Source organism: Mchenga conophoros, linkage group LG14, assembly GCF_057382185.1.
Source record: "Mchenga conophoros isolate Kocher_MC1m ecotype Shallow Benthic linkage group LG14, M_conophoros_male_GT1.1, whole genome shotgun sequence".
In the NCBI taxonomy this organism is placed as follows: Eukaryota; Metazoa; Chordata; class Actinopteri; order Cichliformes; family Cichlidae; genus Mchenga; species Mchenga conophoros.
In genome coordinates, this window is record NC_140539.1 from 39,742,770 (window position 1) to 39,756,323 (window position 13,554).

A 13,554-nucleotide genomic window follows, 5' to 3' on the forward strand; every position below is an offset into this window, starting at 1 on the left:
GGTGCTGCTATTGTAGGTCTGAGAGCACCAACGTGACCCGGAGTAATGAACTCGGGATCACCCTGGGCCGTCAGTGAGGCAGCCATGCACACTCACAGACACACCTGCAGCCCAGGTGAGCTGACATGCACGTGTCTGGGCTGTGCTTTGTGATGTGTGTGTAAGTGGGATTATAAGGCTAATTCAGAACAAAATCTCAGTCAGCAACTGTTCGGTGACCCTTAAATCAAAGATGGGGTATTTCTCGTTTATTTCGCTCGGGAATTCAGATTACTGTCTGGAAACTTTACCGGGATGGTCGACGATGGCGAGACTTGTTCCTCGGAGGGCGTCACCTTTAAAACCAAAGGGAAACATAAATACAGACAAGTTCATCCATCTGTTGGGAAATCAGGCAAAACGACACTTGCTCAGGTCTTCGTAGTTGTTCCCTGAAGGAAAGCTTGCAGCAGAACTGGAGGTCACGATGAGCGGCTGCTACCTGATGTAAGGGGAATGTTTTCACTCCTTTTCCTGGGATGTTGGTGCAGCGGTCTTCAGGCCTGATTTGTTCTGTTCTCTATTTGTTTTCTTGCCCTTCATCGTAGACGCTGTGACCCAAACTAAGAAGAAGATTGCAGCGTGAAGGTTTCCGTGATTTTCCTGCTCAGCGTCCCGAGCAGCGAGCTGATCCGGGACTACAGGGAGTGCTGACGTCCCCTGCGGTTTTAATCCCGTCTGAGCGAAGCTGCAGTTTTTAAAATGCTGTTTTCTTCTGACTCGGCAGACCTGCTGAAAGTCCCGCTTTAAAGCAGCCGGTGTTATTTCCACGGGAGGGGGTGTTGGCGCCCGCTCCCCTTCAGGAACAGTTTTTTTTCGCCGAGCTCTTCCTGAGCGCCGCTTAAAGGAACGCAAAATCCAATTAGAGAGCCCGTGAAAGGCTCTGCACAGACTCACCGTAATCATGTTTTCTTCACCCATCAGTAATTCAGCGACCGTTGCCGGTTTCTGTGGTTACACTGCGAACACGATTCACGGCACAAACAAAGGCCTGAGTCAGCGTTAAGCTGATAGCTCTGCTTTTACTCCGAAGACGAGGAGTGAAAGTGGCGGCGAATGGGCGTCCCCACCAGGCCGGGAATTCAAACGTCGCTTCTGACACCAGCCAGGTTTTTTTCTTTTTTTTGAAACTTCTGCCAGTGTCTGAACAGATTGGATCAAAGTCCCAGAGTGTGACCTTCACAGGCTCTTTGATGGCCTCTAACAGCTTTGTGAGCTGAGCTTCGATCTGCTGACACTGAGATGTTGCATTGATGTGCTGGTCGACACTGACAAACACTGATGAAGGTTGTCTTAGAACTAGGGCTGCCACAAACGATTATTCTGATAGTCGACTAGTCACTGATTAATTTTGCGATTAGTCACTAATCAGATCATCATCCATTGGACGTAAAACTACAGCTTATTGCACCAGCAGCATCTGCTCTTATATAACTATCATTAGCTTACAGCTTTAAGTCTTTAAGGTGCTAACTAAGAATATAGACAAGATGATAGTTTATTAAAGTTTAATGAAGTTTGCAGATTGTTTCGGTGAAGTTTAATAAACTCCTTGCTATCTAAAATATAACAGGACACCGGAGTAAATTCTCCAGCATCTCACACTTCTGATAATCAGCTGTCTGCTTGACGTTTATTCAGCTGTGTAAAAACTATAACTTTAATCTCAGCCAAACAGATTTACTCAGGAACAAATAAAATACTGAAAAAAGCCAAACAACAACATTTGTAAGTTCTCTAAGTGACTCATATATCATGTTTAACCTGAGTAGCGAAAGACGCGATTTGCCGGGAGTCCGGTGTTCTCACGGCTCTAGTTAGCCTAGCCCCCGGCTAGCTATCGAGCTAGTGGGTAACAGACGTCTCCGAAAACGTCGGAGCGCTTTTGAAAATATGTGGTGTCTTGATAAACTGAGCAGATATTTGAGGTTTACACAGCTACATTCTCGCCTGAAAATATGTTAAACGTTTATTTTGTGACGCAGAAAGAATAATAAGAGTAATATTAAAACTAACTAGCTGCCGCCATTGTTGGAAGCTGAGTTGGGCTGCGCTATGAATTCTGGGACACAGCTTCTTCTTCTTCGGGGTTTAACGGCAGCTGGCATCCTTGTACATGCAGTGCTGCCATCTTCTGTTTCAGTCCGTTATTACACTCTTAAATCCTGCTACTTATTCCTGCGTCTTTTGGGATCTTACAAAGCTTCAAACGAAGCGTCGACTATTAAATCAGTCGTCGACGATTTTGATGGTCGACGTAATCGTGACTAGTCGACTAATCGTGGCAGCCCTACTTAGAACCAACAAAGACTCCAACCATTCCTACACTCGCGCTTTTCCCAGGATTGATGAGAAGCATCGGCGCTGTAACAGCAGAATGTAGGCAGTGTAGCATCAGCCATGCTCTCCTGTGAGGTTTGGAAAGCAACAGCTGCTTAATTTTGCCAAGTTGACCGTTGCACTGCGTCATCAAGATGACGGATGAATATGCTGCAACACTTAGATGGGTAAAAAGCGTCAAGCTGTCGGGGAGGGCTTTAGCAAAAGGACCGTAATTAAGTTTGTCTTTATTGAAACACTAAAAATTCATTGGTCAGGTTCAGAATAAAGATTAAATACACGTGTGTCACAGTCTGGCAGAGGTAGACTGTATTTGTTGTGAAAACAGGACTCAAATGCAAACCGAAACAATGTGAAACGCCACGTGGATGAACAGAAAACGAGCAGTTTATTAAAGGCTGGCAAAATAAATACAAACAAAGGGCATGGGTGAAACTAAACAATAACCGAAACTGGGGGAACTAAAACTAAAACATGAAAAAACCTTAAACCTGGCGTGGATACCTGGGGACGTGAACAGACAGACGACCTGACGAGGAATGACTGAAAACACACGGACCAAATCCACACAGGAGGATATCGAGGGAAATGCAAACAGCTGACACGCACGAACACAACAACGTCACAACGGGAGAGTAAAACTAAACACAGGAACACAGGACCTCTTCAAAATAAAACAGGAAACATAATGAGGGGGTTGGAAACACAAGGGGAAACTACCAAGCAAATGAACTTAGATAAGCTAATGGACGTAAACATAAACCATAAACATCAGAATTAATTAAAACTCAAAACGCTGAGTCAAAAGACCCAGGATCGTGACAACGTCACTAACGCTGACAGAGATGGCCCCGCCCCAGGAATCGAGGGAAACTGAGACGCATCAGCAGCTGAAGCTAAACATCCTTATTGCAGACTTGGATGCAAAAAAAATCTGATTGGCTGTTTTGGTCTCCAATCAGCTCGAAATGATGAAATGCAATATCCCAGAATGCATTTCGTCCAAAACTCTAACGAGGCAGTGGCGGAGGCTGAAGAAAGCATACGTATGCTTTCTTCAGCCTCCGCCACCTCCTCCCCCACCAAGAACTTCGTCTTCAGCCAGCATCGCCTCACTCAAAAGGCGATGGAAAAAGGTGCTTCGACTTTGAATTTTGACTTACGAAAGACCCTCTGGAAGTCAGGGTTCCACTATATTACTCTTTCTGGGTCACAAAATAAACTTTTAAGATGTTTTCATGTGAGAATGTTTCTGTGTAAACTTCAAATATCTGCTCGATTCATCAGGACATCACATATTTGCACAAGTGCTCTAACGTTTTCGGAGATGCCTGTTACCCAGCATCACCGTGTTTTTTTCTGTGGAACACGACAGCAAATACTAAACACACGAGTCTGCACGATCAGTGCGGACTCCTGAGACCACTGATGCTTTTTACAGGGCGGGTCTCGTTTTTCCAAGACTCTGTCTAGTCTTTATAGCGTAACTACATTTTCCACGTGTACTAACACCTTGTAGAGGATATACAAATTCTATTTTCCAAAAGTAAAAGGACTTTCTACTAGTGTCTTAAGCTGGTAGAGGAGGAGGGATAATCTGGCTCCTCTGTTCCCCCCCTCGGGGAGGACTGATGCATTATGGTTATTCTGTTTGCATCGAGCATGATGCGTATCATCGGGTGGAAAACCAGTCCAGCTGGTTCTTTGTGCACTGATTCCGAGTTCATGGAAAACAAAACAGTATGAAAGACTCAAAGAGTCGCAGCTTCACCTGGAAGGAGACACTTTGGAGCGCCGGAGTGATGCTAGCTTCCCTGAATTATTCCAGGCAAAGCTGTGGGATTTTGAGAAATGTTCAGATCATGAAGTCCAAACACAACCTCTGAGCCGGCGAGTCTGGATGCTCTGTCTTCTACATTAATGAGAAGAACTTTGACTTCTGTCTGTGAAGGTTCTCAGTCATCCAGGTCATCGTGGTCAAAGGAGCTTGCAAAGAAAAGCGCCTGGACTTCTTCTCGGATGAGAGGTGAAACGTCTTCAAGCAACTTAAAGAAGTCCAGACGCTTTTCTTTGCAAACTTCTGTGAAATCAAAGCGAGTGCTGGATCATCTCTGTAGGTTCCCAGTCATCCCAGTCATGGTCTGAAGTCTGACGTACTTAAAAAAAGAAACACCTGACTTCCTTTAAGTCTGACGTTTCAAAGTGAAGACGTCTCCTGCATGAGGTGAAATCCAGCTACACTTGAGAAGCCCAGAGTCTGTGATGGAGGACGGTGCAGAGCGTGAGCAGAGAGGGCAACGTGTCTGCACCAGAGATCAGATGCTTTTCACAGACTTTTTACAGCAGTTCAGACGATTCACATGAATCCAGATCCTTTCAAGAGTGTCCAAATACTTTTGGGCTCGCTGGTGTCCTCGGGCGTCTGCTTGGTTCTGAGTGATGAGCAGCGATGTACTGGCTACTGTCGCTCTTGGATGTGGAGTTTTTCAGGCCTGTCAGCAGCACCGAGATGAAGCTCGTGTTCAGGTGTTTGTACCTCAGGTCATGTGTTTGAGTACGGAGGCTGTGAGGGGACAAAAGAGCAGACTTCACATCCAGAACAGACAGACAGGCGTTATATAAGCTGCAGTGAACTCCAACCGAGCTGAATGGAGATGATTCACTGGCATTATTTAATTACACACACACACACACACACACACACACACACACACACACACACACACACACACACACACACACACACACACAATGACATCAACCTCTACAGAGAGATATAACACACACTCCTGTCTCCTGTCTCCTAGCAACCCACTCCCCCCTCTCTCCCCCTCTGTGTGCGTCATCAATTAAAGAGAACAGAGCCGGATGAGAGACACTGACAGAGAGTGAGACAGGGAGAGAGAGAGAGACAGCCCCCGAGTGGGTCCCGAGGAAGGAAACAGTTGGAAACCTTTGGTTTCCTGTAGGACAGCAGGACCGTGAGACCGCGGAGCCTCCGAGGACAGACCGGAAGACGCTCCCACCCTCCGCTGACACTGAGACAGACCCGCTGCCGCGCCTCCTTTGTGACCCGCGGTGGGAGAAATCCATCCTCAGAAGCTGCTGGAGCTCGCCGCTCGCGTGGGGTTGGCTGTTTGAGGTCGACTCGGATAAGTGTCGGTGTGACGCACGTTTCCATGGTTACACTCACTCGGGCTCATGTGCGGGCCCACGCTTGTCTGAAGCCATCACACTCGCCAACATCTAGCTTTTAGGAAAGTCCCTCTTTGTGTTGTTTCTGATTGAACCGTCAAAGGTCAAAGGTCGTATCAGGGGGGGCTGGGGGGGCTGTTCCTTCAGGATACTTACAAAAGTTGCCTTTGATGTAAGCGTAGGCCACGTAAAAGCGTCTGTGTGAAACCACGAGACGTGTGCGACTGCAGGCCTGCACATTCAGGTGCTCTTTAGGCCTCGCACTGAGCGGTTCTGCTGTCGGAGCTTTTGGCGAGCGGGCGGTGGATCCGTCCGAGACACTGAGGAACGCTGCAAGCTCGCACTGCAGTCACAGCGAAGCCCCGCTCGTTAATCTTCCCCTGCTTTCTGCTCCTTGACTCAAACGGGACATCGTTTCAAAATGAACTTCGTGTTTTATTTATTAAGACATGAAACCAGCGGCTGAGTCTATAAAGTCATCAGCAAAGAGTTCACTGAGCTCGGAGATCAGCTGGTGCAGAGCCTCGTTTGGCGTAGACGTCAGTACAGTCAGACTATGAAGGAGTCGCCCTCTACGAGCGCTCCAGTCGGTTGATGCTGAAACAGGACGGCGGCTCTGAGGTGTGTCGGCCCTCGGGGCCCCCACCAACCTGCTCAACATATGCTTCATTGCCCTGAAACATTCCTGTGATTCACAACAGTAAAGACACCCTGTAAAAACATCATATTTCACTGGAGGGTGACGAAAACCAAAGCGCTCAATGAAGTCAAACTACTCAAAAAGGAAAGAGTGCAGTGAAACCTTCAAACTTCAGCCCCCCCAGGGGCGGCCGCGCCCCCGCAGGCCTGAAGGGAAACATTTACTCAGCACAAACAACACGAAGCTCCACTTTGTGGGATTTCTTACAAAGTGCAGGGGGGTGAGGGTGGAGGAGGGGCGAGGGGGGCGTCTGCATAGTTTTGGTCAGAGTTCAGATCAGCTGTAAACTGTGGTTCAGACCATCATCATCATCCTCACGCCTTCAGCACAGCTTCACTGCTAACACGCTAACAGTTAGCACCGCACACGGTGGTTTCCATGGCGCCCATAAGCAGTATGTGAGCTGGTGTTGTGGTGAAAACGGAGCGCAGCTGTTTGAGTTTATGTCTCTGCCCTGGTCCGGGATCAGCGCTCGCTTCTCCCTGCAGGGTGGAGCGCCGTGCTGTTTGTGCTTCTGCCACACAATGAGCGAGGGGGTGGAGGTGCAGTCGGCGTGGGGGAGGAGGGAGAAGGGGGCCGAGGGTAAACAGAGGAAGTGCAGATTTATTTGATCACAGTTAACTGTCTCCTCATGCTGAGCCCCGCTCTGCTCTCAGTTTACTGCACGAGCTGCACGTTTCTCATATTTATTCATCTGTCGCTGCACAAACACAGAGTCCTTCGCAGGGACAGTCCACGCTCATCGCCAACGCCAGTCTGTGATGGTCTGAGAGCCGAGGACAGCAGCTGCCCGGCGGTGCTGGCTCTGCTTCGTCCTGTTTCTGGGTTCACGCTCCTCCACCTGGCTCCTTCTCCGTGATGGAGCAGTAGCCTGCACGTGTGGACAACACGTCGAGCTGCTGAGCGTGGATGTTTTAATGAAGGTGGCAGTTATCGGCCATGTCCCTGCGATTCCTCCGGGTTCTCTGATGAGTCTTTGTTTTCATTGAGGACCATTATTCTGAAATTGTTCCATCTCCATTTCAAAATCATCAGCTGTTGTCAGTGCTGCTACGCCTGCGGCCTGTTTTGGCCTCCACACCAACACCTTTGAGACACTTCAACATGAGCTGATATTTATTTGTGCAGCCCGACTCCTGACAGGCTCATGTAAACGCCACCAGATTTCGCCAGCTTCCAGTTTGGATTCAGGAGACAGACACTATCTCTACTTTCAAGATTAGGCTTCAAACTTTCCTTTTTGCTAAAGCATATAGTTAGGGCTGGACCAGGTGACCCTGAATCCTCCCTTAGTTATGCTGCAATAGACGTAGGCTGCCGGGGATTCCCATGATGCACTGAGTTTTTCCTTTCCAGTCACCTTTCTCACTCACTATGTGTTAACAGACCTCTCTGCATTGAATCATATCTGTTATTAACCTCTGTCTCTCTTCCACAGCATGTCTTTATCCTGTCTTCCTTCTCTCACCCCAACCAATCACAGCAGATGGCCCCGCCCCTCCCTGAGCCTGGTTCTGCCGGAGGTTTCTTCCTGTTAAAAGGGAGTTTTTCCTTCCCACTGTTGCCAAAGTGCTTGCTCATAGGGGGTCATATGATTGTTGGGTTTTTCTCTGTATCTATGAAGCGCCTTGAGGCGACTTTTGTTGTGATTTGGCGCTATATAAATAAAATTGAATTGAATCAAAGCCCACTGATCAATAACCATGAGTCCCATTCACAGAGAGTTGGGGAAAGGCTGCAATCACAGCATTTGGTGACAGATGTACCCTTAGGCCCCCTCCTCGATTCAGAGATGGTCTTTCCCTCCTTTCACTCAGTGCTGCTGGTTTCAGGGCGAACAGATGAGCAGAATCAGCCTTTTGGGATTCATGTCTGTGAAGGTTCTCGGTCATCCAGGTCATCGTAGTCAAAGGAGATCGAAGCTTCTTCAGTTCAGGACTGAAGAAGCTTCTCGGATGAGAGGCGAAACGTCTTCAAGCAACTTAAAGAAGTCCAGACGCTTTTCTTTAAAAGCTCCTTTGACTTTTGGGATTTCCTTACCTGGATGATTGAGCGTGCATCAGGACATCAGCTGTTTTTGTTCAGATTAAGTCAAATAAATCAGCCTTTTAGTGATCTTAGTGTAGAAACTGAGTTTACCTGTGGGTGTAGCGTGGACACGCGTGTGATTCACTGAGTCCCACCTGTTTTCTGTGTGTGCACCTGTTGGTTCAACAGGTTCCTCTTACATTTGTAATGAAAGCCATCCTTGAAACCCAAAGACAGGCTCCAGCGACAAACGTGTTCGTCACAGTTATCCTCGGTTCACGTCTGTGTGCAGCGTGACTGCAGGTCAGCTGTAACCCCACCCTGTCAGACCCAGCAGTGCTTCCTACGTCGATGCTGCAGCTGAGCCAGGCTGAGAGGCTCTGTTTTAATAAAGGTTGATGATCATTTGGCAGCGTTTCCAGAAGCTCTGCTCTGTGTTTCCGCCCCGCAGATTCAATTTTCTCGGCTGTTTTTCTTATGTATGCGTCAGGGTGCACGTCTCTGACTGCCTGCCTCTCTCTCCACAGATGTCCAGCTATAAGCGAGCAACCCTGGAGGAGGAGGAGGTGTCCGACGTGCCGGCTGAGGCGGCCTCGTCTCCTGACAGAGTGGAGGTCAGTGAACGCGGCAAACACGTCACATCTACAGGAAATTCATTTTATTTGTAAAGCTCAGATCGCAGCGTCAGGCGCGTCACGGCGAGGTCGCGACCTCTCAGCCTTACAGAGAGCAGCTCTGAGCGACAGTGGAAACCACTTTAAGCCTTTTAACTGGTCCCAGGTGAAGTCCCAGACCCAGTGGCATCAACCGCCTGCATGCAGGCCTTTGCGGGGTCAGACTGAAAACCCAACAGGGGCCCCGCAGTGTGAGTCCACCACCAACAAAGAGAGGAGCAGCAGGAGGTCTGGAGCTCCGCCACCAAGGCTGCTGGGGAACATTTTGGCAGCGAGGGGAGGACAGAGCGTTCAGACACAAACTTCTGGCCCCACGTCTGCAACCTCTTAATCCATCAGGCCTGTGCTGCACCGCGCAGGCTTCCAGTTACGTCACAGCGCAACCACGCACTAAACAAGCAGGATGTCTGAAATCACAGAACTGTTCAGGAGAACTGCTGCAAACATGAAAACCCAGCGTCTCAGACGAAAGCTGAGTATCAGTGTGAAGCAGCTCTCAGGCAGCTCTGTGACGTTCTCCAGGAACGGTTCTCCAGGAACGGTTCTCCAGGCTTCCTGAAGGACATTCAAAGCTGTTCTTTGCATGTTTCTGCGTTTGTTCTGTGCTCTGTCAGGATGATCCCACACGGCTTCAGTGGTGCTGAGGTCCACCATCATGTGCTGGGCAGCATTTCCATCACCATGACAGACACAGCCCAGGCTCATCTGCTGAGGTCACACAGGTCAGAGTTCATGTTGCTGTGAAAATGGTCAGGCACGAGGACGGGACTGCGAATGAGTGAAAAACATCTGACGAGTACTTTTTCAGCGAGCCAGAGAAGAACCTACAGGAGAGTCTGACTACTGGCAAGCAAACGATTCAAGACTTCTGCACACGCTGAGCACTTATAAATCAGTTTAAAATGAGGATGTGTTAGAAGGTGGAGACGGTGCGGCCTCATCGTCCGTCACTATCAGGACCTTAATTACTGTGGATGTGAATTTATTTTCGGCTGACATTTCGTCGTCATTACACTGTTTCAGCGCTCCTGGCTCTGATAGCTCTCTGATATTGAATGAGAAGAAATCGTGCTGCTCCACAGCCATGCTTCACGGGCCAGTTTGCTGACACTCTTGCCGCCTTTCTTTCTGGCACTGTTAGCAACTTAGGTGTTCTCTTTGACAGCTCCTTTAAGTTTGACAGCAACTATCCTCTGTAGTTAAATCTAGTTTCTACCAACTGCATCAAATCTCCAAGGCCAAGCACTACATACCAGAGAAGGACCTCGAGAAACTTCTGTGACCTCTAGATTAGACGACTGTAATCCCGTTACTTTGGTCTCCGCCCTTCTTATAGATCGCAGCTTGTCCACAACACTGCCGGACGCCTTCTGACTGGAACCACAAGGTTTGCCTCTGTCAGCCCAGTCCTTGCTCACCTGCACTGCCTCCCTGTCAAATACCGAATTGAGTTTGAAATTCTGTGGCTTACCTTTAAAATCATAAACAATACTGCGCCGTGCTACCTCACTGAACTCCCTCCATATACCCCTGGCAGAGCCCTAAGGTCATCAGGACAGTTACTCTCGGTTCAGCCTGGATCCTGGTAAAGACCAGAGGTGCTTTTGCCCGGCAGCCTCGAGCCTCCGGAACAATCTTCCTGCTGTTCGCGCCTCTGACTCCATCTACTCATTTAAATCTCAGTTAGAAACTCACCTGTTTGACTGAGTGTTTTCAGTTCGTTAGTGCACTTCCCCCATGTTTCACCCTCATGTTACTTATCTTCTACTAATGTCCCACTGCATTTACCTTATATTTATGAATACCCTGTAATTTTATCTTCTAAACGAATGTTTTACTTCTTATTTTGTCTGTACCTTTGGTTTTAAATGTGCTATAGAAATAAAGCTGTATTGTATGTAACCAAGAGGTTACACAATAATTAAAAAATAGCAAATAAATCACAGAGTGCATCAAACTATTTGGGGCATGAAACGGGAAACAGACTCTGCGTTTGTGGACATTTGATCTGCAGCCTTGGTTTGTGTCTTGATGCATTCTCAATCATCCAGGTGAGTAATTACACGATGTGAACCAGCCTGAGGTCAGGCTGACCTGCTCCGTGTGCTCGAGCAGCCGCTAGGACACGCTGCAGCTCTCTGATTACTGTGCTGCGCTTCCACAGCAGCACAAAGAAAACACTTTCAGTACTTGAAGCTTCTGAAGTTGAAGGTGCTGAAGTGAACTTCATAGCAGCTCCAGTACGATCCTACAGGTGGCGTCGCTCATCCCTGTGTCCACATACATCCATGTATAATCCCAGTAAATGGTAAACAGACTTTTTCCTGATGCGTGCATTGCATTGTGGGACATTATCCCGACACTGTGACATGCACACCTTGTGGTCAGCGCTCTAACTTCACCACAGCTCATCGAGATTTGAAGACAGTTTTCCTAAATGTGGATTTGAGCTTAAATATGACCATTACCTGGATCATGGATGGATGACACCGTCTTTGTGTCTCAGGTGGGCTTCAGGAAGGGTGGTGTGGACATCCTGGGGAGGAGGACTCAGCTGGAGGTCCTGCTCTCAGTCCTGCTGCTGGCCGCCCTCCTGGCTCTACTGGCCTGCCTGGTGGTCCTGGGACTCGGCTTCAGCTCAGGTGATGGATCCCTCCTTCACTCCTCTACCTCCTTTTTCCTATAGTTCTTGCCTCCTTTCCTTCCCTCTTTCGGTGACCGTCTCTTTCGGTTCTTGCTTCCTTGGTGTTGGCTTCTGTTGCTGCTCCTCCTTAACCTTCACACCTTTGCCTTTCCATCTCTACGTCCTCCTTTCCTTCCCGATGCCCTTCTGTCCACCTCAGCCTTTCCTTTTTTCCTGTCTCCGCCTTTCCTCTCTTTCCTCCTCACCCGCGTTATGGATCGTCCCCATGCCTCCTCCTTTCTTTTGTTTCTTTGTCTCCATCTCTTTGCTTTTCCATTCTCCTTCCTTTCTGTATCTTTATCTTTTCTGCCTCCATAATAACCTTCATGACGTCCTCCCGTCCTCTCATAATTACAACTCTTTTCTTTGACCTTGACTTTTTTTCTCACCCATGATGCTCTGCAGACAGTGGGCGTGGCCTGTGCCTGTCGGAGGCCTGTGTCACTGTGGCCAGTCAGATCGTGGAGGCGATGGACCGCAGCGCCGACCCCTGCCAGGACTTCTACCAGTTTGCCTGCGGAGGCTGGATGAGGAAGAACCCACTGCCTGACGGACGCTCGCGCTGGTCCACCTTCAACAGCATCTGGGAGCAGAACCAGGCGCTGCTCAAACACCTGCTGGGTACGCCGGCGGGCGGAGAGATGCGTGCAGAGATCATTAACTAGCTAATGGTCTCGCTGCTGGCTTCACCCTGTTAACACTGTGAAACTTTACTGTTAAAGACGAGCACACGGCCAGCTTTCTAAACGCGGACTTTTTAGTTTACAAAGTTTGTTTTTGTTCTTTAGAGAACGGGACGTTTAATGGCAGCAGCGAAGCAGAGAGGAAGACTCAGTCCTACTACCTGTCCTGCCTCAACACCCAGAGGATCGAAGAGCTCGGAGCTCAGCCTCTCATAGACCTCATCACCAAGGTACAGCCGGTCACCATGGCAACCGCATCACTCAGGCAAATTTGCTCCAAGTGTTTAAGGTTGGAGACAGAAGTGAGTTTGGAGGGTTTTTGTCCTGCAGAATGAAACGCAGGAGAAACGAGAGACTAACGAGGAAACATTATTGTTTTCATCTCTTTACTGTAAAATGACCCTCAGGATCTTTGTGGTTGGTGGTGAAAATCCTTTTTCATTCATACAATACTGAGGATATTTTGTATGTTATCATAACAAATTACCACAACGGTTTAATTTTGTGTTGTGACCACAGTCAAGCTGCTTAATCAAATGATCCCAAAGTAAAGGACGTGGAGCGAAGTCCACACTCGGGAACGTTGTTGTTCCCTTTATTGCACATTCATCGTTGTAGCTCAGAAGCTTCCCAAATCAAAACAAAGCACAGAAATCTGCACGATTCAACACAAAGTAAAAGCAAACGTGTTATTCCATCGAAACTTCATGAACACTATAAACATGATTGTTGGACCAATCAGCGTGTTCTCGCTCTGCTACGACTTCAAACTTCCTGTTTGATCAGTTACAATAAAATTTATTATTATAAAATAATAGAACTGCAGGTATTACAGTAGTTTCACCTGGACCCTTTATCACAGGACTGTAGCAGCATCTTTGTGTTAAACTTTGTAATATTTGTTTAAAATCTTTAGTTGGTTTTATTCCAGTTTTTTTAAAAAATCATTTCTTTTAAGCTTTTATTTTGAAGTAATCCTGTGCTTCCTTCCTGTGGGATGTTTCCTAATTGGAGTAAAATGAATCCTGGATGGAAACTTTATATGTAGCAAAATCAATAATAAAGTATCATCAGCGTACAGGGTTAGGATTCAGTCTGTAAACACACGGAAGTGATAACGTCAGTGTTACGTTTTATTTATACGCTTTCATTTGTTTTTCCACTGTCACCGAGTCCAGCTCAAAGAGGGAGCACCTGATAGTTGGGTTTCCT

General features: G+C 47.9%; 1 protein-coding gene across 2 annotated transcripts in view; it reads left to right on the forward strand.

Moving 5' to 3' along the window:
- Positions 1 to 13,554, forward strand: part of ece2b (endothelin converting enzyme 2b) — a 33,011-nt gene that overhangs the window by 6,749 nt on the left and 12,708 nt on the right. For both annotated transcript variants that reach the window (XM_085244520.1, XM_085244519.1), the window contains exons 2-5: positions 8,830 to 8,916; positions 11,483 to 11,618; positions 12,065 to 12,280; positions 12,448 to 12,572. In XM_085244520.1, coding sequence (XP_085100646.1) covers positions 8,830 to 8,916; positions 11,483 to 11,618; positions 12,065 to 12,280; positions 12,448 to 12,572 — 564 coding nt within the window. The remainder of the gene's footprint in view (positions 1 to 8,829; positions 8,917 to 11,482; positions 11,619 to 12,064; positions 12,281 to 12,447; positions 12,573 to 13,554) is intronic.